The 25,234-nt window shown below is 39.9% G+C and overlaps 1 protein-coding gene across 2 annotated transcripts in view; it reads left to right on the top strand.

Moving 5' to 3' along the window:
• The window catches only part of LHPP (phospholysine phosphohistidine inorganic pyrophosphate phosphatase), a 186,058-nt gene that overhangs the window by 40,804 nt on the left and 120,020 nt on the right, over positions 1–25,234 (top strand). The window contains exons 5-6 of one of the 2 annotated variants that reach the window (XM_020791539.3): positions 265–357; positions 11,897–11,988. In XM_020791539.3, the coding sequence (XP_020647198.3) occupies positions 265–357; positions 11,897–11,988 (185 nt within the window). The remainder of the gene's footprint in view (positions 1–264; positions 358–11,896; positions 11,989–25,234) is intronic. The other variant, XM_020791540.3, reaches the window with a different exon arrangement.

Raw genomic sequence — 25,234 nt, forward strand, 5'->3', positions numbered from 1 at the left:
TTCAGAGAATGAAATAATTCAGTCTGGGAGTCCTGCTGTCAGACTGGCAGACCCAGGATATTTATATGGAAAGATTCCTTTCCTTTAATAAAAGAAATATATGTATGGCTGAGGAGTGAAGTTGCCAATTTGTACATCAGGCTGAATATAATGGGGTTCCCAAAAATGGAATATATTTGTGGCTTACTCATTGTGCCCTGTCTGTGTGGACGTCATTCATATTCACTTGTTTTAAAAACTAACTTAATTTGTTCTCTCACCTAGTATGCCTGCGACATTCAAGCTGAGGTTGTAGGAAAACCAGCCAAAATGTTTTTCCAATCAGCCTTGACAGAAATGGACATTGAACCACACCAGGTAAGATATCTTGATTAGTATTTTGGGTTTGAAGAATATTCCAAATGGATGAGAGTGAATGTTCCACAATAGTAGACAAATTCCACAAGTTAACAAGACAAGTTGACCATGTCCTGTTGTATGTTGACTCACGTGATTGGTGTGCAACAGTAATTGCCTACACTAACTTCATAACATATAGCAATTTACCACTGAAAGTTATGCCACAAGCATTGATGCTGACAGGTGAAACTTTTTTTGTCCAATACAATTAGAGATATGCTTCTTCACTAATACTGTAGCTTGTTGGGACTCCTGGACTCCTGTAGGCCATGCTTAAGACCCAATTTTTAAACATGGTGCCATGCGGAGGAGGACAGCGCAGCAAATACCCTGTATCTTATTTAAATTGGCTATGTATGCAGTGTTAATATAATAACAAAATACCCACTAGTGTTAGGAATCCTTGGTTTGCTAATGCAGCTGGGGAGGACTGGCTTAAATAGATTGCCAGGATCTGGCAGGACCGCATAAGTAATTTCCATTTTTTTGCTCATCTGGCTCCACATTTATTCAGCTCTGACAATGAGTGAAGCAGGGGGCATGTCTGATCACATAGCAGAATATATAGCACTGTTGATTTGAATAAAGGTAATGAAGGCACTGATGTTGTGTTTATATTGGATTAGATGCATTACATTATTTGCATCACATTGCAAAGGGCATCACAGAGCAGACCACTGCAAGTCAATGGTACCATGGTTTGGATTCTTTTTAAAGGGAGCCCTTGAGGACAGGGAATCACTAATATGTGGTGATGGTAGGGAAGGTGCCATCCATAAAAGGAATGACAAAGTGAATGAGGGGGAAAACACAGCTGAAAAAATCGTGGTGGTGTTTTATTGCACAGATGTCAGTGGCCTATAGTTAGGATAATGAATCTGTTCTTCAAGGCATGTCCTTACGTTTATTACATGACAATACGAGTTAAGAAGGAAATATTGATAGCATATGGACGCATGTTTGAGTCTCTTCGTGCTGTCAGAGTAGAAACTGCTGTACCAGAAAGTACAACCTGGTTGTTGATTATTGAGCTATATCTGCTTAAGCCAAAGGTATAACTCTTTTTGCTGCAGCAGAAACTTTCGCAGGAAGGAATAAGAGTTATGAATTCCATGATAATAATTCCATCCAGTGTTTTGGATGATAATTTTCTAAAAAATCATGTACTAGAACCTAGCAATGATGTTGTGACCGAGTATTTCATGCTTTGTTTGTTCTAGCTGATTATAGAATACAGGCAGTAAAAAGACATAGTAAGTCATTCAGACTTAGAGGATTATTGAAGATTGTCTGTTAGAATAGATTTTAAGTGGAAAGGAGGATTTCATCCCAATGTTGAAAGTATCGAACTTCAAATATTTTTTTTTCCTTTTAATGCCCAAGAGCTTTATATAGTACTGGTAATTGATACTGTACAAATTCATACAGGGTACTCTGTGTGGTATAGTGGATAGAGTGGTAGATTAGGACTCAAATCCCTGCTCTGCTGTGGAAAGTCGCTGGGTGTGTGGAACTGCTAAAACCACTACTTAAGTATCTCACTTTCCTTGAAAGTCCTACTAGGGGTTGCTATAAGCCAGTTCAGACTTGATGGCATATAACTAAATGAAATTCTACAGAATATTTTTTTTTCATATCACTATATTTTGGCATCAAAAAGAGCTGTTTTTCTGGTATTAAGTTTAGTTACAATGAACCCATTTGGCCATTCTTAACTTTTAAAAAATTCTTCACATTATCTCTAATTTTGTCAGGCAGTAGGATCTTTTTTAACCATTAGCTTATTTTTAGACAATTAACATGGCTTTTCCTCTTAGTTATCTTGAAGCTAAGTGATACGTTTCACTTTTGTAATCTTCCTTCACAAGTCAATCCCTCAGCATTCTGACCTGTTTTTGCCACTCTTTCCCAAGCTCCTTAAAATCTGTTGCTATCTTACTTGTAATAAAGTGACTGGAATTGAACACAGTTACCCACTTGTACTAATCCATTAATCCCAACTTGAAGGCTATGATGAACAACCCCCCACCCCATTTCAGGGAGAAAAAAGGATTTGATGAAAAGTGGAAAGATTTGAGGAATGGGCCCAGAGGACTCAAGCCTGATTGCTTTGAAAACAAACATTACAGGAGCAGTATATAAAACAGAAATCTACCATTTACACTCGGTAAGGTTTTAAAATGAAAGGTGTTGGAGCTGCTGTTCCGGTGCCATTTCTGTTGTCTTAACAGGGTTCTCCCTTACAGTGTTAGGCTTGCAAGATGCAGAACTTTTCCACAATGTCTCAATGCCAGGCAGTGGTGTTCCCCCCCCCAATGCTATTAGTTGCACTGAGATGAAAATTTCAGTTTTCAGGTAGGACTTACAAAAATATGCTTTTGTGCCTTCTGGGCAGTGTGGCCTAAATTAAACATTGCACTAGCATCTAACTACTAGCACAAACGCACTTTGTTTCTTTTCATCCCCCCCCATCCACTGTGTGACCCTAAAATTTCTGGAAGCATTCTCTGCTCTTTTGGTTAAGATTTAAGGGGCCTGCAGGATGAGAGAGATTTCCTCCTATTTGTTCCACTGTCAGAAGCAGCTGCATCAGTAGAACAATCCCACTGGATCCTGACCTATAAACTGTGGGGAGTAGGGGCGAGTTTAGGATCTCACCCCTACTCCTCTTCTCCCTCTTATTTTCCAACTGATACCCTTTGGAGACTGGTGCTATTTTTTTTGGGGGGGGGAAGGATTTTGTCCTCTTGTTTTTGTACAAAATGTTTATACATTTGCAAATCTCTGGGTTCTCATAGCCATGATGATCCCTACCTCCTGTTTCTGTTTTTTTTAAACAGGTTTTTATATTTTTAGAACTAAAAAAGATACAGAAAACCCCCTAAAAAAGAAAGCATAATTTAAAAAAACCCACAGAGCTTAGTAGCACAAAACCGCATAAACTAGACAATAATACATAATGTGCTCCCTTTTACTGGGACCATCCAGAGATAGTATAACCAATTTTATTTCCATTTACAGAGCCCCATTCTCCCTCTGAAGCTGCATTGATTCTTGTTACTCTGCACAACCCTGCCTCCTGTTTCTAAGTTGTCCAGGTCTAGTTTCCATTCCACCAACACTTGGGTTTGCTGTTAGAGGAAATGAGGATGTGTTGTAACATTCCATTGAGATACTAATAAACAGTTATATTAAAATATGTGTTAATAATCCTAGAATCCTATAACTGCTGAACTGGAAGGCATGCAGTTCACTCTGTGGATTCAAATACAGCGGTGCCTCGATTTACGAACTTAATCTGTTCCAGAAGATGGTCGTAACTCAAAATGGTCATAAGCCAAAGCACCATTTTCTGTAGGAATGCATTGAAATGCAATTAATCTGTTCTGGCCAAAGGACCCCCCCCCCCCAAAAAAAAACAAAACCACTGCAAGACCCATTGGAAACATGATTAATGTGTTCTGGCCTAAGGGGGGGGGGGTGAAGCAAAGCAAAGGAAACAAACCGTGCAAGACCCATCGGAAATGCAAAAAAGCAAACCAAAAAGCAAACAAAACCATGCAAGACCCATCGGAAATGGAAAAAAAAGCAAACAAAAAAGCAAAGAAACCCCACAAGACCCATTGGAAATTCAAAAAAGGAAACCAAAAAGCAAACAAACCCCCAAGACCCATTGGAAATGGGGAAATAAACTCCAAAAAGCAAGCAACCCCCCCAAGACCCATCAGAAATGGGAAAAAAACAAAAAACAAACAAAACCCCCAAGACCCATCACAGCACAGAAACATAACCACCCCAGCCCAAAACCACGTTGTAAAACCCACCCAGAACAGTTTTTTAAAAGCAGAAAGCAGCACCTTACCTTACTGGGCAGTCCGAAGCCTCCTCCAATCACACTCACTCTAACTGTTGGGGCAAAAGAGCTACAAAGAAGCAGCCTCTTCACCTACCACTGGTTAGCAATTTGAATTTCCCGCCTTTTCCCCCTGCCTTTTTGTGTTCGTAACTGGAAGCTCCAGCTGCAAGTCAGAGCAAAATTTTGTGGCCAGAGCTGGTTGTAACTCGAAATGGTCATAAGTCGAAGCACCACTGTATGTGTTCTTCATGTTGATAGGATAATGTAATATAACTACTATCCTGTCTGAAATGCTTGAAGTTGTTTTTGTTTTTGTTCTTATGCAGCGATTTATCTGTTTTTCTTTGCCTCGGATATGTAACTTCCTCAGCTGGGGGATTAAAGACACAATCTTAATTATTGTAGTTTTTGTGAAAGAGCTGACAGTTCTGTTTGGTACATGGAGTTATCCATTTATGTATGTGAGGTTCGTTGCAAGTGTTAGTCTCTGAGTATGATAGTAAAATAAGAGCTAACATGATGATTTTTGCCTCATAAATGTGTTCATTTCTGTATTCCACTTAATTATAAAGTTAACTGCATCATTAAATCACTGTAAATCCGCATCTGTGCTTTATGAAACATGTTACAGTCTTCTGCTCCCTTCATTTTGCCACAACACCATCTTAAATTGTCTCACTGCAGTAAAGCTAGACTATAGCCAAAGTCTGAAATTTTTTGGAGCTGCTATAATCAATAAAGTTATCAGCAGTCATTTCCCTTGATAACTGCTCTGTAAAAAAGAACCTGACTTTACTGGCTACAGCTGAGGTGTTTTCAACTTGTTCTTGTAATAGGAGGTACTCCCCAAAGTCCAATTTTCATTTTAACCTTTCCTCAATGGCTTGGGAAAAAACACAGATTGCTGGTATTACTTTAATAGATAGGAAATTTAAACAGAGGTAACCAGTCTCTTCTTACGATTCAGTAATATGACAAAGAATAACACATCTTTAAAGGTTACTGAAATAGTCTAATTCATATGTTTTAAGGCAGTTGTAACAGTGGGTGATTTTTACTGCATTACAATAAAACCTAAATAATGATAAGGTTCCCGTAGTTTAATACTGTCATAAAAAGGGGGTCTATCTGTGGCAAATTGTCCTGTTCTAATGGGAGTTACAATGGGTCACACAAGAGTGCATAAACTACCGATAGGTGCAAATTCCAGTTTCTGACAGCGCCAAATGTAGGTTGAAATGGCACATAAGAATATCCCTTGTTCCAGTGTTTACAGAAGTCAACTTTGCCATCTTCACGCAATGTCACTATATTACACTATAAAAGTGCTCTACTCACTGCATGCTGTGTAGTCTACAAATGTGTGTCTTGCTGAGCTTGGGAAGCAGTTGAGAGTAGATTTCCATCTTCTTACAGAATTGTCAGCCCTGCAATTAGGATACAATGGGGAACTATCTAGTTAATTGGCTCATACTACACATCATCTTGGCAAAGAAATATTAAGGAATGATGAATATCACTCTGGTCCTGGTCCTCAGACGGTAACTTAGCAGGTGATGTAACATTCTCTTTTGCTTCTCTCCTTTTGCCTTTGGAAAAAAGAAGTTGGTCAGAATACTGCAGGGCTTGTGCAGCCTAAACCTGAAATTGGGCAACTAGCCTGTTGTCAATCACATGCTAGGACGTACATGGGTCATGCAGCCAGTTGTGCTCCCAGGCAAATAACAAAGTAATAAAAAAATGACAAAAGCTGCTTGTGCAATTTACCTTAAGCACATAATTATTTCATGATAGATTTTATTTTATTTTATTTTATTAGACTTCTACCCCGCCCATCTAGACCAAAGGCCTACTCTGGGCAGCAAATTCTGAATTCTACTTGTGCTTGACCTATCTTATTTCACGGAATTGTTGTGAAGAAAACACATTTTTCTGAGCATTTGAACAAAGTTTTGGATATAGATGGGTATTTTAGTGGATAGCTTGGGATATCTTGGTGGCTATTCAAGGGCAATGTTTGTTTTTTGGTCTCTTTTTTATTCAGCTTTTTGGAAGTGTGAGAAAACACTAGAGATGATACTTAATGCACAGTAATAAAAGGCAGTCTAGTTGGCCTTGGTCAGTTGTTCCCAGCCTTGGGTAACCCAGGTGTTCCTGGACTGCAGTTCCCAGAACCCCTGGCCAGGACAGTTGCTAGTGAAGGCTTCTGGGAACTGCAGTCCAAGAATACTTGGGTTACCTAAGGTTGGGAACTACTGATATAGTAGGACACAAGAAGCTGGCTTTATGCTGAGTCAGACTATTTACAGTATTGGTCTATGTTGCTTAATAATTTTACTCTGAGGAGCAATTTTTCATGGTCTCAAATAGGTCTTCCTGGGAACTGATTTTGAAACCCTTTGCATGCAAAGTATCTCCCCTGTTACTGAGCTATGCATCTTTCCTTGTTGGCTTCAAGTTTCTTCAGCATAGCCACTAATCTACCAACCATATTTGACTATGGCTTCTTGGCCAGCCTCAGGTCTGCAACACTGATATTCATGTAAGCAAGTATTTAAGCAGAAATGTTTACACAACAAAGAGGGGTAAGGGGAAAACACAAACTCATCTCAGTTACCACCTGCCTTATAATTATTTAGAGTAGTAATATAAAATACCAAGAACCAGTGCTTTATAGCCATGCATGTAACCAAGCCTTAAAGTGTCTCTGTGTGTTATACTGGAGGAGGGGTAAAGAACTTGTTTAACTAGAAATACTGATATAGCTGGATTACAGATTACCTCATCATAGTTTGTGCTAGCTAAGATTGATGGATGTTGGAGTCCAGTAACATCAGGGGTGGGGCACAAGTTCATTCTCACTGAGTTTATCTAGATTCATAGATAAACCCAGGTTGCATTAGATTTCACAGAATGATAAGGAATGAACACTGTTCTGAGCATTTTGAAAAATTTATTTGGACGCAGATGGAAATAATGATAATGCTTTAAATCTAAACAGTACTTGCATCACAAAAAATCAGCAGTAGGGCAAAGTACTGTATTTACTCATATTATTTTTGACTCTCAGAATAATATATAGACTGTGTCTTGCAGTAGAAATAACAGGAGAGAGTCAGGAAAACCTTCAGTAAACTGTCTTGGATCCAACATGTTAGGGAAGCAAAGTTTCCTGTTTGGCCCTACATGAATCTCTGAGAAGCCTGTCTCAAGCAATTCCTCTTTTTCTTGTAAGCCCTCTTGGCCCATACCAACAGTAATTCCAAAGAGGAATTGCTCCAGAAGGGGTTTACATGCGAAGGTGAATGATGTAAATTTCCAGAAAGAAAAAATTCCATCCTGGCAGCCAATCCATTTCCGAGAACAACTCAAAAGTATAAAGTCCTAAACAACTTGGGTCCAAGCTATCTCAAGGACTATGTCTCCCTTTATGAGTCTGCCTGTGTGTTAAAATCACCAAGGAAGGTCTTTCTCTCAGTCCCACCACCTTGGTGGGGACATGAGAGGGCCTTCTCTGTCACTGCTCTCAGATTCTGGAACTCCGTCCCACTGAAAGCTAGGCTGGCTTCCTCTTTGCTGTCCTTCTGCAAGCAAAGACCTTTCTCTTTAGGCAGGATTTTCCTTAGTGACTGACTATTTAGGAGACAATACATGGGATGGTTTATATTTGGTTGCTTCCAAATCTGTTTTTTGTAATGCTTTTACATAACATTTTAATATAATGTAATTAATTCTTTAATACTTGAATGATGGTTTTTAGCTTTTAATATTGTGTCCTTAATGATGTAAGCCATCTTGGTTCCTTTTTTCAGGAGAAAGACAGGGTAAAAATATTTTAAATAAATAAGTAAAATCCTCTCTTCTCTCACAGCAGCTTCCAAGTTCTCCTCGCAATCACCTGTAAAACTGCAAAGTAAAACTTTTCCAGGTTTATAGGTGATTGCATGGAAGAGGAAGGAGCCAAAAACCACTCCTTCTGTGAGCTTGTTTAAGGGTTCGATCTCCCTGACAGAAAACCCCAGATGTACTGGGTTATACTGGGGGGAAATGACACATTTAAGCGCACACACAAGGCAGATGCACATGTGGACTACTGTGCCGCAAGAGCAAGTTATTCCATTCCCTTGCCAGAGGTCCGTTTGTTTGGGGGCAGAAGTGGAATTGATTCCTTGGATCGGTGCCATGCCTGGAATCCGGGAAAGGCTGCAAAGCCAAATCTCCCAGCTGGGATTGCTGGGGAGGAGGTGTCTTCCCAGATGAGGGTTTTGGCTCCACTCTTTCTCTGGCTTCCCAGACAGAGCCAATCAGCTCCCTGCCTGTGAGACCTCAAACAGTGATTCAGAACCACATGACTATTGCTGTCAAGTGGACAATGTAGATTCCTTCTAAATTAAGTTAAATTATCTTCTACACTCTATGTAAATTTAATCTGTGAGTAATGGGATTAAATGGGCATTGGATGTAGTCTCCTCTCTTAAGTACATCTGCCTTAATGCTAGAAGGGTGACTTGCCTGGGAACCATATTTATCCTGCTGTCAGCACTTTGAGGAAAGGGAAGGTGATAAATTGATTGTTTGGCAGGAGGAGGAGGAAAAGAAGAAGAATCCACTCCATTTCAAGTTGTGAATTTATAGCCTTTAAGACAATGTGTCTTAAGATTTTATTGACTATATGCTTGATTTTGTATGTATAATATTAAATTTTCTTTAGCATTTGTTCTTGAACTTTTGAAATGGCCGATCATTTATCCAATTCTTTAAGGTGTACAGGTATTAAAATCGCCATTTATTTCTACTAAATTTACATGAGGGAGTTAAAAGAGAGTTCTTTTTTCAAGGCCAGTGGTACATTTCCTGAATGTACAGAGTTTAGAACTAAAACTGCTTTGTGGCACAGTCAGAGCTTAGAAAAGTTTTTTTATGGCCTATGACCCCCAGAACCCCTTTCCCTGGCCATGTGGCCATGTTAGTATAAATCTCCTGTGAACTGTAGCAGGAAAAAGCCACTTTTCTGAGCCCTGGACTGAGCCAAGAGTTCTAAATTTTGTATAGTCAGGAAGCATGGGATGATCCTAACAGCTACTACCTTCAGGAAAATGTCTGTCCGTGGTCTTGGCTGCAGTTTTCTATGTTGCATTAAACATGAACAAATCCTGTTGAATTCAGTGGAGCTTACTTTTGAGTAGCTGCGCATAGGAATGGGATGGTATTGTACTGTTTGGTTTTTGTGATGTACTATTAATTTCTTGATCCACTGGCATTACACTATTCTACATGGTTGATGGTTTTGTAATATGTAGTGCATTCTAACCCTTTTAGTGATTTTAACATTATATTCTTCCACTAATAGAACAAAAAAGCTGTGTTCTGTGTGTAAAATGTGAGGATAAACTTGAGATCTTTTAATTCTGGCCTTCAGCGGGTGTGTGACCTTTTGGTTTTATCTCCCCTCCCTCTCCCTCCCTCTTTTTCTCCTTTCCCCCCTTCTTCTTACTATATTGCAGTCAGAGAGGAAGTTAAACCTAGGTTTGACAGGTAGAGTTTTTTATTTCCCATGACAGTGCACCTCTTGACCTCTATCTTCTTGCCAATGATTTTTTAAATCCTAAATGATTTGGGAATAATTGCTCCTCCTTTAGTGATTATTGCCCTTCACCGATAGTAAATCTGTGAAATCCCTGGGGGCCGGAGTCCATTTTTGTATGCGTATGCCACAAGCTGGCCTGGATAGGCACTGCTGCTCATGTGCAGCTGCCCTTTCAGTGTGGATGGTCTTCTTCCATGGCAACTTCAGCCCAGGCAGAATGAAATACTTCATCTGTAATCAAACATCTCAGTTAATTGCTGCATGGGGGATTTGAATCCTCTTCAGTCCCCTGTTTTGAAGAAGCTTTCCTCACCGCTTTCATAAACCACGGGGAAACTCTTTTTCCTGAAACCATGGATTGCAAATAGGTATTGGCACCTGCTCTTATGAAACAGAGCTCGGAATGTTTGGCAAGTCACAGTGATGAGATGGCTTTTGGAATGTATTTAATTGGAAATGTTTGCATTGATCCAGCAGCAGCATATGAACATTCAGGCATTAACCCAGTGTGCTGTTTATGCTTCTGAAGTACACAACTTCCTATGAAATCCAATGAAATCTGCATCTCCTCTGTGGTAGAGATAAGGATACCTACAAACGCTGCTGCATCATTCTTGCCTACTACTGTTAATTCCAACTGACACCAGTTAGAAATAATTTCTCACCAGCTAGAAACCATTATTCAAAAAAGAAGGGAAAAAAGGACTGCGTGCTGATATGTTCTGAGAGTTTTCACCCCCTGATCAGCAGGGATATCCTCTTGGGATTGGAAATAGCTCATATGCCAATTCACAATGCAGTATGAGACAGTCACAAAGGTTGGAAAAGTTACGTTTTGCACTGTAACCCCCATAATCCTTAATTGGCATGGCCAGTTCCATATCGCTTGGGTTGTTGTTGTTGTTTAGTTTATTTTGGGAGGTCCAAATTAGCATTTCCAAGCTAATTCAAGTCCCATTTTTTGTTTACCCAACTGCACTGTCTCAGCTCTTTCATGAGTTCTGCTTGATTGTTGGCAGTATTGCTCTGTAACACTAAAGGAATGGTGGAAACAGTACAACACCATGTAGGCTTGGTAGGAACAGAAGAAAAATGTAGTGCAATAAACAGCTATTCCAATGGCTGATGTGAAGAATTAGATGATGCCCTGCCTAGTTTCATGTCCACACTCAATGGGATTGGGAGTTGACCCTTCCTTCAGTACAGAAGATGGAGCACTGTAGACCCATGGACTTTGAAGACTGCAAACCAGCTTAGGAGGAGCAAAGCAAACCGTGGCACACATGGCCTTTTTCTTTAGCACCTTCCTGCCCCCTCCCAGAATCTGCTGCCTAAGGCAACTGCCTTGTATTGCTAAATGGTTAGGCTGGTCCTGATGATGAAACTGTAAATTTCAAGCAATTCATTTTTAAAAGACATATCAGAACATCTTGAAATTTCAGCATACCCCCTGAATTGTGTCTAAAACACATTGACTGTTATGATAGTTTTTAAATCACCTGGACATTTAGTCTTTGACTGTGGCGCTGCAGGTTAAACCGCAGAAGCCTCTGTTCTGCAAGGTCAGAAGACCAGCAGTCATAAGATCGAATTCACGCAATGGAGTGAGTTCCCATCACTTGTCTCAGCTCCTGCCAACCTAGCACTTCGAAAGCATGTAAATGCGAGTAGATAAATAGGTACCACCTCGGTGGGAAGGCAATGGAGTTCCATGTCTAGTTCCGCTGGCCACATGACCACGGAAACTGTCTTCGGACAAACACTGGCTCTATGGCTTGGAAACAGGAATGGGTACCATTCCCTAGAGTCAGACACGACTGGACTAAATGTCAAGGGGAACCTTTACATTTATAGAGTCCTTGTAGGTGGAGGCTGAGTTACAGTTGAGGTGGACTGACCTTTAATCAATATGGGGATAATATTATCTTGTTTAATTTGTATGATGGCTGTATTAAACATCAAATCTAGCCATTTATTATGTCAGGGAAGATGGAGTAGGACAGCAGTTAAATGCATTTGACATCACTTCTCTCTGTATTTCATCGCTTTGACAGGCCATCATGATTGGGGATGATATTGTAAATGATGTAGGAGGTGCCCAGCGATGCGGTATGACAGCTCTGCAAGTACGGACTGGGAAGTACAGGCAAGTACATGTTAAATGTACCTTATAGCCCGTGTAGATACATAGATATGGCAAAAACAAGATGTCTCAGTCAGCTGTGATATGCTTTCACTGCTGTCATTCCCTGCATGGATTTATTGCAGAGAAATTAAAGTATTTCATTTTGTGAAGTGCAATTTTGTGATGTGTTTGTTGCATGTCCTGTCCTTCTAGAATTGGGACTCTGGGTGGTTTACAGTAAGAGTTTAAAAAAAACAACAGGTATGCATAAAAATGCAAAGTTACAATGTTAAAACACAATTCTAATGTTTGCATGCCACCATTAAAAGCAGTGTAAAAGCACATTATTAAATAAATACAGCATCCATGGGTTAAAGGCTTCTCTCTTTTTTAGCAGCTAGTCAGTTGCTAGAAGCCTGTTGAATTGTTTTGGTTTGCTATTAGACCGACAGCTGGCAGGAAAGCAAGTCCATATGCTAAGACTTGCTTTGGTTAAAGATCAATGTGTGTGATATGTTCACTCCAAAACATCTTAAAGTTTTAGGATCCAAACATCTGCAGGCAAAGTCTCTTGATGATAAAGATATTAGAACATCCCTTTGAAGAAATGGCATCCATCCCTGCCTGCTGATTCTGGATCAAACTAGATTGTTGGGAAAATGTGTATTCCCAGCAATTTGTCTGTTTTTCTTCATACAGTGGGATTCCACCCCACCCCAAAATAAATGTTTTATCAATCAGCAAGTTGCAAACAGAGTCCTTTTTTAAAACTTTCTAATGACAGTTCACAAACCATTCTATAAGCAAGATGCATAGGTGAGGGCAACAATATGCTATGATAAATGGATGTTTTTAACCATTTGAGGGAGTACCTCTTCCAAAAACTCGCTAAATATATTTTATAGTTTGATCCTGAGTTCTAAAACACCTCTTCCATATTGGCTCCAGTACCTTGGGTTTTTCTGCAAAGTCCTATTCCATGCTGAGTTTGTAGCTATTGATGAAAAGCTTGTCTGTTTTGTTGTGAACCAAATAAATATAGTTACAAACATTATGCAGTAATTGTAATAGTAAACATTTAAGTGCTCCTTTGGATCCAAATTTTGTTCTTTCTCCTCAAAGGTGGAAACTTCTCTTTTGAGATAACTCTTAGTCCTTGGTCCCTACTAATCCAGGCTTTACAAAATATTTCCCATAAAACCTCATATAATACTTGCTTTTACTCGTTGGTCTATGCTTGAGTAAAATGTTTTGTTTCTATATAGAAACCCCACCCCTACTATTATTTTACTGATAGAGGCATAACATTATTTTGAATGTGGTGAAGAAGGTCAGGAAGAAGCCATCCATTTCTGATAGAGAGCTTCTTCTCTATTCTCTATTGCCAATAAATTGAAAATCATTCAAAGCTATCAAGCTTTGGAATGCACTGCCCCATAAGTCAAATTGCCCCCCTCCCTCTTGTTCTTCTGTCATCAGACAAAGACTTTCTTTTTCAGGCAGCCTTTTAAATAATAAGTGGGGGTTTAGAGAACACTCTTATTTGTAAAATTCAGATATTTTAAAATATTTTTAAATGTTTTAGATTTAGTTTTAATATTGACCAGTGCTTAATTGTTTTTAATATATACTATTGCGCGGTATTTTTGATTTGCTGTTCTTGTATTTTTATTTTAATTCTTGTGAGCTGCCTTAGGTCCCCTATTTGGGGAAAATGGCATATAGATAATCTAAATAAATAATTGCCCTCTGACTGATAACTTATCATCATAATTAACAGTGAATTCTGTCCTGCCTCCTGAAGCAAACAGAAAAGGAATCTGAGAACCATTCTACATGTCAACTTTCTGCATATTTGTTCCATAATGCAGTGCTAACTGGACTCCACATGTTTAAGAGAAATATTAAGGTTAACTTAATTTTGAGATTGGGCAGGGAAAATCCTTGTTTGAAATGCAGCAGAATTGTTTCCAGTAAAGTCTGCAGGGCTAGCCCAAGATACTTTGCTGCCTGAGGCAGAAAACAAGACAGCACATGCCTACCATTCAGTGTGTGAAGCCAACTAGACTGTCAGATATTCTCAAATACTGATGATGGTGCAATTTCCTTTGGATATGAAGGTGCCAAGCTAGCCTAGGAATAGCCTGTGTAATTACTTGGTTCTCTCCTTCAATATATTGCTGCTGCCTCCCAAGATGTGGCACCTAAGGTAAACACCTGGGCTTGAATGTAGATCAGCAGTGAGGAACATATGGTCTTCCAGCTGCTGTTTGACTACAACTCCTTTCGCCTTGTCCAGCATAGGTAATGACAGACCAGGAAGATCTGGAGGGCCACACACTCTCCATTCCTGAGGTAGATATTACTGTCCTAACAGACCAGCAGTTTGAGCTACTTTGGGCATATCATGAGAAGACAGGATTTCCTGTAAAAGACAGCAATGCTGGGAAAGCTGGAAGGCAGCAGGAAAAGAGGAAGGACTGATTTCCTAAAAGAGACCACAGGTGTGAGCCTGCAAGAGCTCAGCAGGCCTATTGAGGATAAGACATTTTTGTAGAGCACTCATTCATAGGGTTGCCATGAGTTGGAGGCGACTTGACAATACATTACAACAGAGGCAGTTTCATATACTCCAAGTGCAGGAGGTTTCCTCTGTTTTGGAGGCCTACCTCCTCCCATATCATGAAGGCAATAGTGCAGCTTATACAGCTGCTAGAGAGCCCATAATTGCCCTTTGGACCTTAGAAAGCTAACATGATATATAGCATCTTTATGTACTGCAGGGGCTTAGTGTGCATTGAGGGGCTTTCCAATCCTTTATATAAATGTCTGTGGGTGCATCTTGGGAGATATTAAGATGAATGACCACAGTTGAGACCCCATAAACCCTTCATATTTCCCTCAGCATTTTATGAGCCAGAAAACTGTTTTATAAAGCTTTTAATAACCACATTGTGATTAATATATTTATTATCCCTATTCCGTGCTTTTCCTACAAAGCCAATTTCAGCTTAAAATCTCCATAACACTGCGTTCTTCAGGCCTTATTTAAATTCCACACTACGGAATGTCATTGTTGCTCTCCCTTAATCTGCTCAACAGTAGTCTTATAAAGACAACAGCAATGGAATGGTTTAGAAGAACATGCTTAAATAAAGCCCACACATGCTGGAGAAACAGTCATGACCCACTACATCTACATGTTAGATGTAAGAGTTATTCCAAAGGAGTAGTGTGGATTGGCCTTAGCACATACAGGACGCTGAGTTTTGCAATCTTCGGACCTTTAACAACACGGAACATGGTCATACGTATCTTGCCCATGTTGGTCTGCAGGAGCCCAGATCATGTGCAGTCCTAATACTTAAGGACTGTCTGTCTGGTATACCTGAAATAAGGACAGACGTACCTCAGAAGTAGAGCAGGTGGCTGTAATTTCCTCTCCCACTGCACAATGAAAGCCAGTGTGGTGTACTGCTGACAACATTGGCTAGAGATTTAATAGATCCTGGTTCTAATCTAGCACTGATCCATGCATCTCTCTCTCTGATCTCGCTGTCACTCTGTCTTAGCTTGGCTTATCTCACAGGGTTGTTGCGAAGATGAAGTGATAGGGAAGACAATGAAATCTCAGTACACAATCTTGAGTTTATAGGAAGAAAAGCATGATATAAATATGTCATCACCATCATTGTATTCATCATCATCATCCAGGTTCAGTTGGAGTCTTGGATGGTCTGTTTCTTTCCCAATAGAGTACAGAAAGCTATTGTAACTTAACCCCAAAGGAGCATTTAACAAGGATTTGCTCTGGAGACTAGCTAGAAAGAAGTCCCAGTGTGTGTACAGAAGCACTTTTGCATAATTAGGAAACACTTTGAATTCCTATTGAAATGTGAAAGGAGATGTGATGAGAGCGATGTTTTAGCATATAGTACATAAAATGCTCAGTAAAATTCTCTAAGAACTGTAAATAAAATGAAATAACACATTGATATAATGTGAAGAAATGTACTGTATAATTTACATTCACTGGAAGCAAATCTGATTTATTTTATGTTACATTTCATGTTTTCAGAATACGTCTGTGTGCAGAATATGCTTTTGACATAACATGCATTACATTCTAGTGCCCTTAGATGGTGCCATTAGTACACTTACCAGAAGTTTGAACTGCATTAATTCCTGGTGATTCTGTCAGCTTTTGCCAAATGGAAGTAAAGCTTCAGTTCTTTATTAGATTCTTTCAAGGGGATTTTTCTAATTAAATTAAAAGTAACTTTTTATACTACAATTCCTGGTATCTCTTACCAACGTAGCCATTGGTATTCTGGCAGTTGTTTTCCAGAAAAGTAACTTTTTTTCTGTTCTAGACTCCCTAGATCAAAGATTTCAACCTTTCTAAATGTTCAGGTTAAGTTTGTTCTTTGGTACTGCTTGGGTTGTCGGAAAAGATTTTCTTCCATTTGCAAAGACTAATGTATGAGCAGAGCAAAATGTATGAAGAGGCCTACGTTGAACACAGCATCCAGATGGAAGCAAAGAACCAACATCTGTGTTTGGGTTATATGTTCATTGGATCAAGAAGACATTACATGAGAGACAGACATTAGAGTTCTCCTAACATTTTGGCAGGCAAAGATACGTTGTAACACTTGGGTTTAAGGCAGATAGTCCCAAAACTGGGCCAAATGTACAGCCTTCTCCTTTTCCTTCCTTTCTTCATCTTCTTCCTTTTACTTAGTGCCACCATCTTCTCTTTTTCATCATCCTTCAAGGGAAGGAAGGCTTGCAATTCCTTCTCGTGCTTGCTGCCGGCTTGTAAAGGAAGGAGATATGTGCATGCACACATGCACACACAAAGGGTAGAGAAGGGCACAATTTACACCGATAGAGGTATTCACATACACCAGAACAATTTAAAAAATGAATCAAAATTTAAATAAACAATCCTCTGCTGGAAGAGGTTTTTTTTTTACCTCACTTCAAATCACAATAACACAATTCTCTGTCAAAACAATTTGTGCTTTCCTGTGAGTCTTGTAGCCACTTTTAATTTTTTTTTTATTAAAAACATGTTAAACCCAATTCAACTACCTTTCTTTTTCCTAGTGTAATCAGGCTCTCGAACTTCCATTGCTCCTATTGGCCAGTCTAGCTTTAAATATTGTCTTTCAATTATATAAGCGCCCTTGTGTCCTTTTTAAAGAGAAAGGCAGGGTAAAAATATTTCAAACAAACAAATGTATTTCTGTAAACCAAAAGGTTAGTAATCCTATACAGTACAATGGTCCCCAACCTTTTGGGACCGCGGATCAGTTGGAGGGGGTGCAGGCTCCGTGCACGGGGGCACCCCTGTGCTTGCGGGTTGGTGTGTCACACTAGCAGGTGGGTGTGTCACACTAGCAGGTGGGCGTGTCACACTCACGGAGGGGCGTGTCACTCTTGCGCATGAACACAAGCGCGACACACCATCCATCTCCATGGTCCAGTTCTGGCAACCCCACAGACCGGTACCGGGCTGCGGACCGGGGGTTGGAGACCCCTGCTATATAAAATTCTGACATTTCTAACCAGTGTAGTGCATAAGAGAGAATGTTCCCTGTGTATGGAATGTAGTGTGACACCCTGTTCTTCTAGTCTCTCAAAAGATATCACTGTGAATTCCACACATTTGTTATGAAGGTAGTTAGCATAGGTTCACCCCTGAGATGTAGACAATAAAAAAGTGTGGGCTGTCAAGTTGATTTTGAGTTACAACAACAGGGTTTTAGAATATAAAGTACTCAGAAGCAAGATACTGGTCTCTCCTTCTGATGGTGCCCTGGGGGCTGTGCAGTTTCCCCTGTTCCACCCTGATTACAAGTGTAGGTTCTGCTGAACGGTAGTTGAAATGGCAGCTGCTAGAAACAGGAAGTTTGACATGGGTGCTACAGAGACCCCAGCATAAAGAACTAAATAGGTTATGTTCTAAAATCCCTCTCCTAGAGCATTTAGAATGTATTATATATATTTTTTAAATATTGTTTTATTTTTCTTTATAATTCAGTTGTGTTATATGATTTTGTTTGTGTTATTTCTTGTGTTGTGATCCACCCAGAGTGGCCGTTGGCCTGATGGGTGTTATATAAATTGAATGAATGAATAAATAAGAGCTCTTTGTTTATCCTGAAAGATTTTCATGATAGCAAGAGCTAGAAACACAGTACTTATTACAGGTCCTGTTTATTTCCTAACTTAAAATAAGTGGATTGATTACATTTTGAGTTCGGTTCCTCTAGGGGCCCTTTTATTTGTTTTGTCCTAAAAGATATTTGAAGGTGCAAAAACTGGAAATCCAAGTTCGAATAGGTGCTATATCTTTCCTGACTGAAACAACGGGACTGGTTTAATGTCAAAAATGGTTGCCCTCAGTTCAGCCCAGTGAAAGCTACCTTTTAATAGTGCCTGAGTGTTGCCATTTGTTGGACTTTTCTGTTAAACTGATACAAGCTGAGTGAGCACCATACTATATGAGGGAGAGAAAAAGAGCAGTGCAAAAGAAATACAGTGATGCCCCGTTTGATGATTACCCCATTAGACAATGAAATCGCTTGATGAGTTTTTTGTGATCGCTATAGCGATGCTGCAGGTTGAAATATTCAGAGAGGCTGAATTAAACAGCATCAGCAGGGAAACAGTTAGTCATAGAGACCCAATATGTTATGCCCAGTGTTTTTATGACTTCCCTTGACATTTGTTCTCTCACATGCCAGATGATTGTGGACAGAAGGCAGCAGTATGCTTTCTCCACATGCAACACAGAACTAACCTGTGTAAGCGTCTGGAAATAAAATTTGTGTCATGTCCTGTGTCATTCACACCTTGATCTTGATTCAAGAACATTCCAGCTATCCTGTAGGATTGTGTGTGCGTGCGTGCGTGCGTGCACACGCACACACGCATACACATTTAATGCATTATTACTGTCACTGAAGTCTCAGTAATATGCAGCCAGCAAAGAATTATTCTGGAAGGTTAAGTGGTTTTAGCAAAGGGGTTTCATGTTGCAAGTGAATCAAATTTATGGCAGTAATCTGAAAGTTAAACTTGCTGTTCCTTTTAAATAGTTATTTTATTCTTTCTAGTTGCAGACAAAGTTGTGTTTGAAAATAAAACCAGTGCATGGAAAACCATGAAAGTTAAAATAAATGTATGTAGAGAACATACGCTGAGATCATGCAATTGGGCAAATGAATATTCATTTGTGTTACATTTATTCAAGATCTGTAGTCCTCACTTTTTTACATCACAAATTGTAAGTCATAAAACCAGCATGAGACCCGCTTAACTTGATCAGAGGCACATATAATGTGCCTTGAGATCTTGTCCTACAGTGAATCATAAATGTTTCATGCAAGTGTGAGACAATACTGTGTTTCCCCGAAAATAAGACAGGGTCTTATATTAATTTTTGCTCCAAAAATACACGGCTTATTTTCAGGGGGTGTTTTATTTTTTCCCCATGTACAACAATCTAAGTTTATTCAAATACAGTCATGTCATCTTCTGGTTGCTACACAACAGTGGAAGGGCGGGGTGTCACTTAACTACAGTAGGGCTTATTTTCAGGGGGTAGGGCTTATATTAGCATCCTGAAAAATCGTACTAGGGCTTATTTTCAGGTTAGGTCTTATTTTCAGGGAAACAGGGTGGGTAGCAGAGACCTCAGCAAACTCAATAGGATTGATCTGGTATTCATTTCTGGAATAAGAAAGTTAGTCTGTTTAAACAGCATTAAAATGTAGGAAAAATACATGTCAAAGATCAGAGGTATTAAGTCAAGACAACCAAAATGAGCTTGAAACTCCAGTGTGTGAAGGCCAAGAACCAAAGCATGGAGTGAAGTCATCAAATTAATCCCAATCTCATCTGCTGTCATCATGTCATGGTTTAGTGTGTTAATGGTGTGTGTGAGATATAGGGTAGGGTCTGCAAAGTTCAGTGATGGGGTGCATGTGGCCGTCACAGTATCAGTTTGTTTGTTTGTTTGTTTATTTAATTTATATGCCACCCACACTACCCAAAGTAGCTTGCAACAATTAAAATACAATAAGAAAGATAAAATAATTAAAATATATACTCTAAAAATTGCCGTCAGGACCCACAGTTGATATTATTTCAATTAAAAGCCTTCTGGAACAGGAAGGTTTTGACCTGGTGCCAAAATGTCATCCGCGTCGATGCCAGACGAATCTCAGTCGGAAGGGCGTTCCGTAGTCTGGGGGCAGCTGCTGAAAAGGCCCTTTGTCTACAAGCCGTCCCTCTTACCTCCTTGAGGGACGGCTCTTTCAAAAGGGCCCCCTGGCTAGATCTTAACTGCCGGGTAGGTTCATAAATGTAACCTTCAGCATCTTTGTGCTCTCCAGCCCCCTCACACCCCTCCAAATTACTATTGCCTGGCAAGACTTTCAAGGCCTGAAAGATCCCTAAAAGGACATTAAAAAGAAGGAGATGATGATGCTTTCAGTGGCTAAATAGTCAATGCCCCTTTGGACTCAATTTCAGAACTTATTCCACTCTGTAGGGCAATGCTGGGAGTTATGTAGTCCACAGCTACATGCAACCTCAAGTCCCTCTTTGTGTGCCCCTCTGCCCAAACTCTTTTGGACATTCCCTACAGTTGAAAAAAAGTAGAACTGAAAATAGAGAATTACCGCTCCAGGAAGCCTCCAGCGGCAGCAGTTCTCTGCTAAAGCAAGAAGGTGTATGCCTTGCTTTAGTACCCATAGGGGTGTGTTTTTTCTGCTTTTTTCAAAACTGGAAGTAAGCTTGTAGTCACTTTTGGTTTTGAAAAAGATGTGGAACCCCACATTTTTAAAGGGGCTGCTGTCTGTAACAGGATCATGACCAGGGAGTAGAGGCTCCAGACCTTCAGAACATGCCTACCATGCCATAGAAGCACTGTAGACTCTCTCTCTCTCTCTCTCTCTCTCTCTCTCTCTCTCTCTCTCTCTCTCTCTCTCTCTCTCTCTCTGTGTGTGTGTGTGTGTGTGATGTCTATTTTTTGCCAGAGTAGTTATGTGAAAGACTAGTTGTTTATTATCATGATGTACACTTGTAACTATACATAATAAAATAAGGAACCCTGCTGGCTCCACTCTAAAGTTTCCGCTTTATCAAGGGAGCCCTGCAACAGCCATACCCACCCATTATTGGCCACTTCCCATAAATTTACGTTCCAAGCTATTAAGATCAATTGTGGGGACTCCTTGGCCTTCCATATGTTTTGAGATTATAATTCCCATAATCCTTGACCATTGGCCATGCAAGCTGAGAGTCTTGGGGAGCTGAAACTGAAAACATTTAGCAAGCCAGAGTTTCTCTGCACCGATTTACTACTATATATATTGAAACCAGCAATCCTGGACAGACACTGCTCTTTTGCATTACGATTTGCAGAATCTTAACAATAGTCATGATAGCTGTCAGTTTCTGCAAGTTAATAGTCCCCCAGCCAAAAAGGGGCAAAATTTCCCATGTCTGAATTTCCCATTCCTGGCATAGCATAATCCAAATGCCTTTTAAGCCAGTTGCAGTTTCCAGGGTGCATTTAAAGATAGTCGCCACGCACAATGCATTGCAGCTGATGCTTTGAAATCTTATGTTAATATAATCCTGTCAAAACGGAAATTGGTTAATGGACTGGACAGGACTCTCTTCAAGAGCTTATCAACAATTAAATATTATTTGGGCTCTTTAAATGGTATCGTATAATTGCCATATATTTTGCGTTTACTGGGAGTTGAGGTGCTCTCCTCTGCACGCACACCCCTGTTTTATGTGTGTGTGTGTGGGAGGGTTGCACTGTTACTTGTTACTGAGGACTGACATGTCTGCATGTGCCAAAAGACACAGTGTAAATTCTTTCAAAGAGAGCTTGGTAATTATGTGGTGGGTGTCACTCCCCTTTTGTTTAGTTCTGGGCAGACTTGGTAGACAAATTTGGAGAGCCACTTCAGTTTATTCAGGTTGCCTGTCAAGCCAATTTATATTTTTCCTTACTCTTACTGATCCATTATTCATAAAGCAATAGTGGATAGCTGGAATGAATACATGAAAAGAAAGACATTGTATGCCTTCCTTTCCAAAGTTTGTTATGGAGTGTTTGCACTCCCCTACATTGTGTCATCTGAAACAACCCAGTTCCATTTTGTAGGTGTGCACGATAGAGCTGGCTCTCTCCAGGTTCTGCTCTAAGATTCTGTTGCCACTTCTTTGGCACTGCAACTTTGAGAACAGGACAAGGTATATATGGTTGGTGGAAGGAAGGTAAGCATTACCTCTGTAGTGTATACATAGCTTTGCAGTGGAGGGATGGTGCTGCAACATAACCCTTCTAGTGAACCAAAACCTACAATGCTTTCCTGTGCTCCTGTGGCTTCTGGTGTAACCAAATATTTGCTAGCTCATCATTCAACAGCGTTGCTGATTATCATTGCAAGAACAGCTGTAAAAGTTGCTGTCTTAAAAGATACTGATGGAGTTGCTTTTGAGCAGCATTAGCGTCAGAGACAGCTGTGCAATTGTGGTTTCAGTAGTGACTTCCTTCCTGTTGACTGTGGTTCCTTCTTTCTGCCTCAACTATCATCCTTCTAGTTTGCATGATTCCTGCAAAAATTCTGCAGTAGCTTTTTACAGACATCATGCAGAGCAGTGCTTACAATTACACCTTCTTCTGTGATAAAAGCCACAGCAAAATGTTGTATCTTGGCAGTGAAATAGAACAGTTATTAATATCCAACATGTATATTAGAAGTTTTAAACAAGTTACCCTAAGCAGATGTAATTCCATAACACATGACTGGAGGATTTAATGATTTAGTTGTTTCCAGTGTAAGAATAAGCTCCACAATAACCATGATGGGGCTTCATTGTATAGTAGTCAGTTGCCAAAGGCCAGTGGGTCTTTCTGTGAATAGTGGTAACATCTGTTAAACATATGAACCTAGCCCATAGATGGTGGACAACTTCGGCAGGTCCAGCGACCAATTCCTCCACCCCCCTCACCCCCAAGCCAGGCCACAGGGTGCATTGATTTCATTGTTGTCGCATTGCTGCAGTTTTTCAGCAAATCTAAGAACATTAAAACGAGAAAATGTATGTTTTAAAGGGTATTTTCTAGTTTATTGCTGAATTTCATAGACAAACTGAAAACTAGGGAAGTGGTGAGCAATCAGAAATTTCTCACTGTCGGTGTTTTCTAAGTGTCAATGTGCCAAGTCACCTTGCTGAGACTTTCCCCTGAACCAGTAAGATAGTTTCTCACCAAAATTAGACACTTTCCCACTTTATTTTTTTGTTTTGTTTTTCTCCTATTATTATGTACAAGAAACTGCCTATGCAGCTTAATAAACTTTAGAAGTCAATCTTGCATGACAAAGATATCATTCTCTGTAAGATTTGTAGTAATTCTGAGAAGGTTGGTGTTTCTTCTGTTGTTTCTGGAAGAAACCTGCACAGGAAAGACACCATTCTGCCTTGACAGGTACTGGGCTCAATGATCTATAGGGTCTTTTCCAGCTCTACAGTTCTAAGATGATGACGATGATGATTAAGTATGTCTTGGTGTTTTTTCCAGAAAAGAATGGCCATGAAGCATCTGAGAAATCCTGCGAAATTTCCTACCAGATTTCTTGGGGGGGAAACATCTTACACAGAGAATTCTTGTTGCAAGGAGAGAGAGAGAGAGAGAGAGAGAGAGAGAGAGAGAGAGAGAGAGAGAGGTTTGTTGGCTGCAAGGTTTACATTCCGATTGAAAACCCCTTTAAAGCAAGAACTTTTTATGTGTTACAAGGTTTTGAGCAATCTGCCACCAACATTCAACAAAGCAATTTGCAGCTAAACTTTAGGCAATCACATTCTGCATTTTTCCTCTTGAACCCACTTGGAGCTACACCCCAAAGTGTAGCCTCCAAAAGCCTCACAAGGTGGGACAGGAGACCTTCTGTGCGCTGTAAATATGGATAGATGTTTGCAAAGCCCATGTGCTACATATGAGCCACTCCTGGTTTATACCAAGACATTTATGTCCAGCCCAGAGACTTCTTTGTACAGTACTTTCCTGCCTACTGTAGTTGCTGGTATTCTAGTGCTGGGTAGCTTATTTAGCTTACATTCCATTTCAGAGGCTGCTGATCCTACTTCAAGGTCTAAAAATCTCTTGACTTATCTTTGTATTATGTGTGTTTCCTGGGTCTGGAAGTGGAAATAAATAGCTATTACTGAGTCTAATAAAACAGGTACACACAGGCAGGGTTGCTATTGTTATGTACCATCAAATTGCTTCTGACATATGGCGATCCTATCAATTATGGCTTACAAAATGATATGTCTTCGAACTGCTCTGCTCAGCTCTTGCAACCTCAAGGCTGTGGCTTGAGTGAGGCACTCAGTTATTTCCAAAAATGGAAGGTTTGAAATCCGGTCTGATAGTAGCTGGGTGCAAGGGTGTTTGCAGAAGTCTTTCCAGATACACGGTGTTTTCGCGACAAATGCTAAATGAATGCTGTTATAGTTTTGACTCTGCCACTATGTGGGATATAGGAAAGAGCTTGACTTGTTCAGTTGTTTTGTATTTTTAGCAATAAGCTCTTGGAATATGTTTATATTTATCAGAACAGATGGATGAAACCCATGAGAATGTATACATAAAGAAAAATTAAGATATACTCCTGACAAATGATTTGGAGCTGCTGGATTCTGTCACTGCTGCCACTAAAGAAGATTTCTGGGTTGAAACATGTTTGGAATTTTTATCACTGTGGAGGCTGACTAAATGTTTTCTATACACAAGCCTTTCCAGAAGCTCCAGGCATTTGGGCTTTGATGCAGCCAGACTTGCTAAAATACTATTTTCATTCGTGTTCTGTTTCAAACCTTTTCATGATTTTAGTCTCTTTTATATAATAGCTACTGTATTTAGACAGCAATACGTTTGTTTTAATATATTGGTTATCTCTTTGCTATGAGGGTTCTAATCAAGGCAGACATTAGTATTTGGCACCTTGTGGCAGTTGTGATTCAGAAGGAGAAACTGTAGTCTCAGGATGTAAGAAAATAAATCCTTTGTTTAAATAAAGGATTAATTTTCTTACATCCTTGGACTGCAGTTTCTCCTGAATCAGATTTGTTGGATGTACCAGTTCCTTTTGTTCCTCACCTTCTGGCAGCTGCCAGTTAGGACTGGTAATCATACCTCCAATACTCCAGAGTACTCCGGAGAGGG

Source organism: Pogona vitticeps, chromosome 3 (assembly GCF_051106095.1).
Source record: "Pogona vitticeps strain Pit_001003342236 chromosome 3, PviZW2.1, whole genome shotgun sequence".
Classification (NCBI taxonomy): Eukaryota; Metazoa; Chordata; class Lepidosauria; order Squamata; family Agamidae; genus Pogona; species Pogona vitticeps.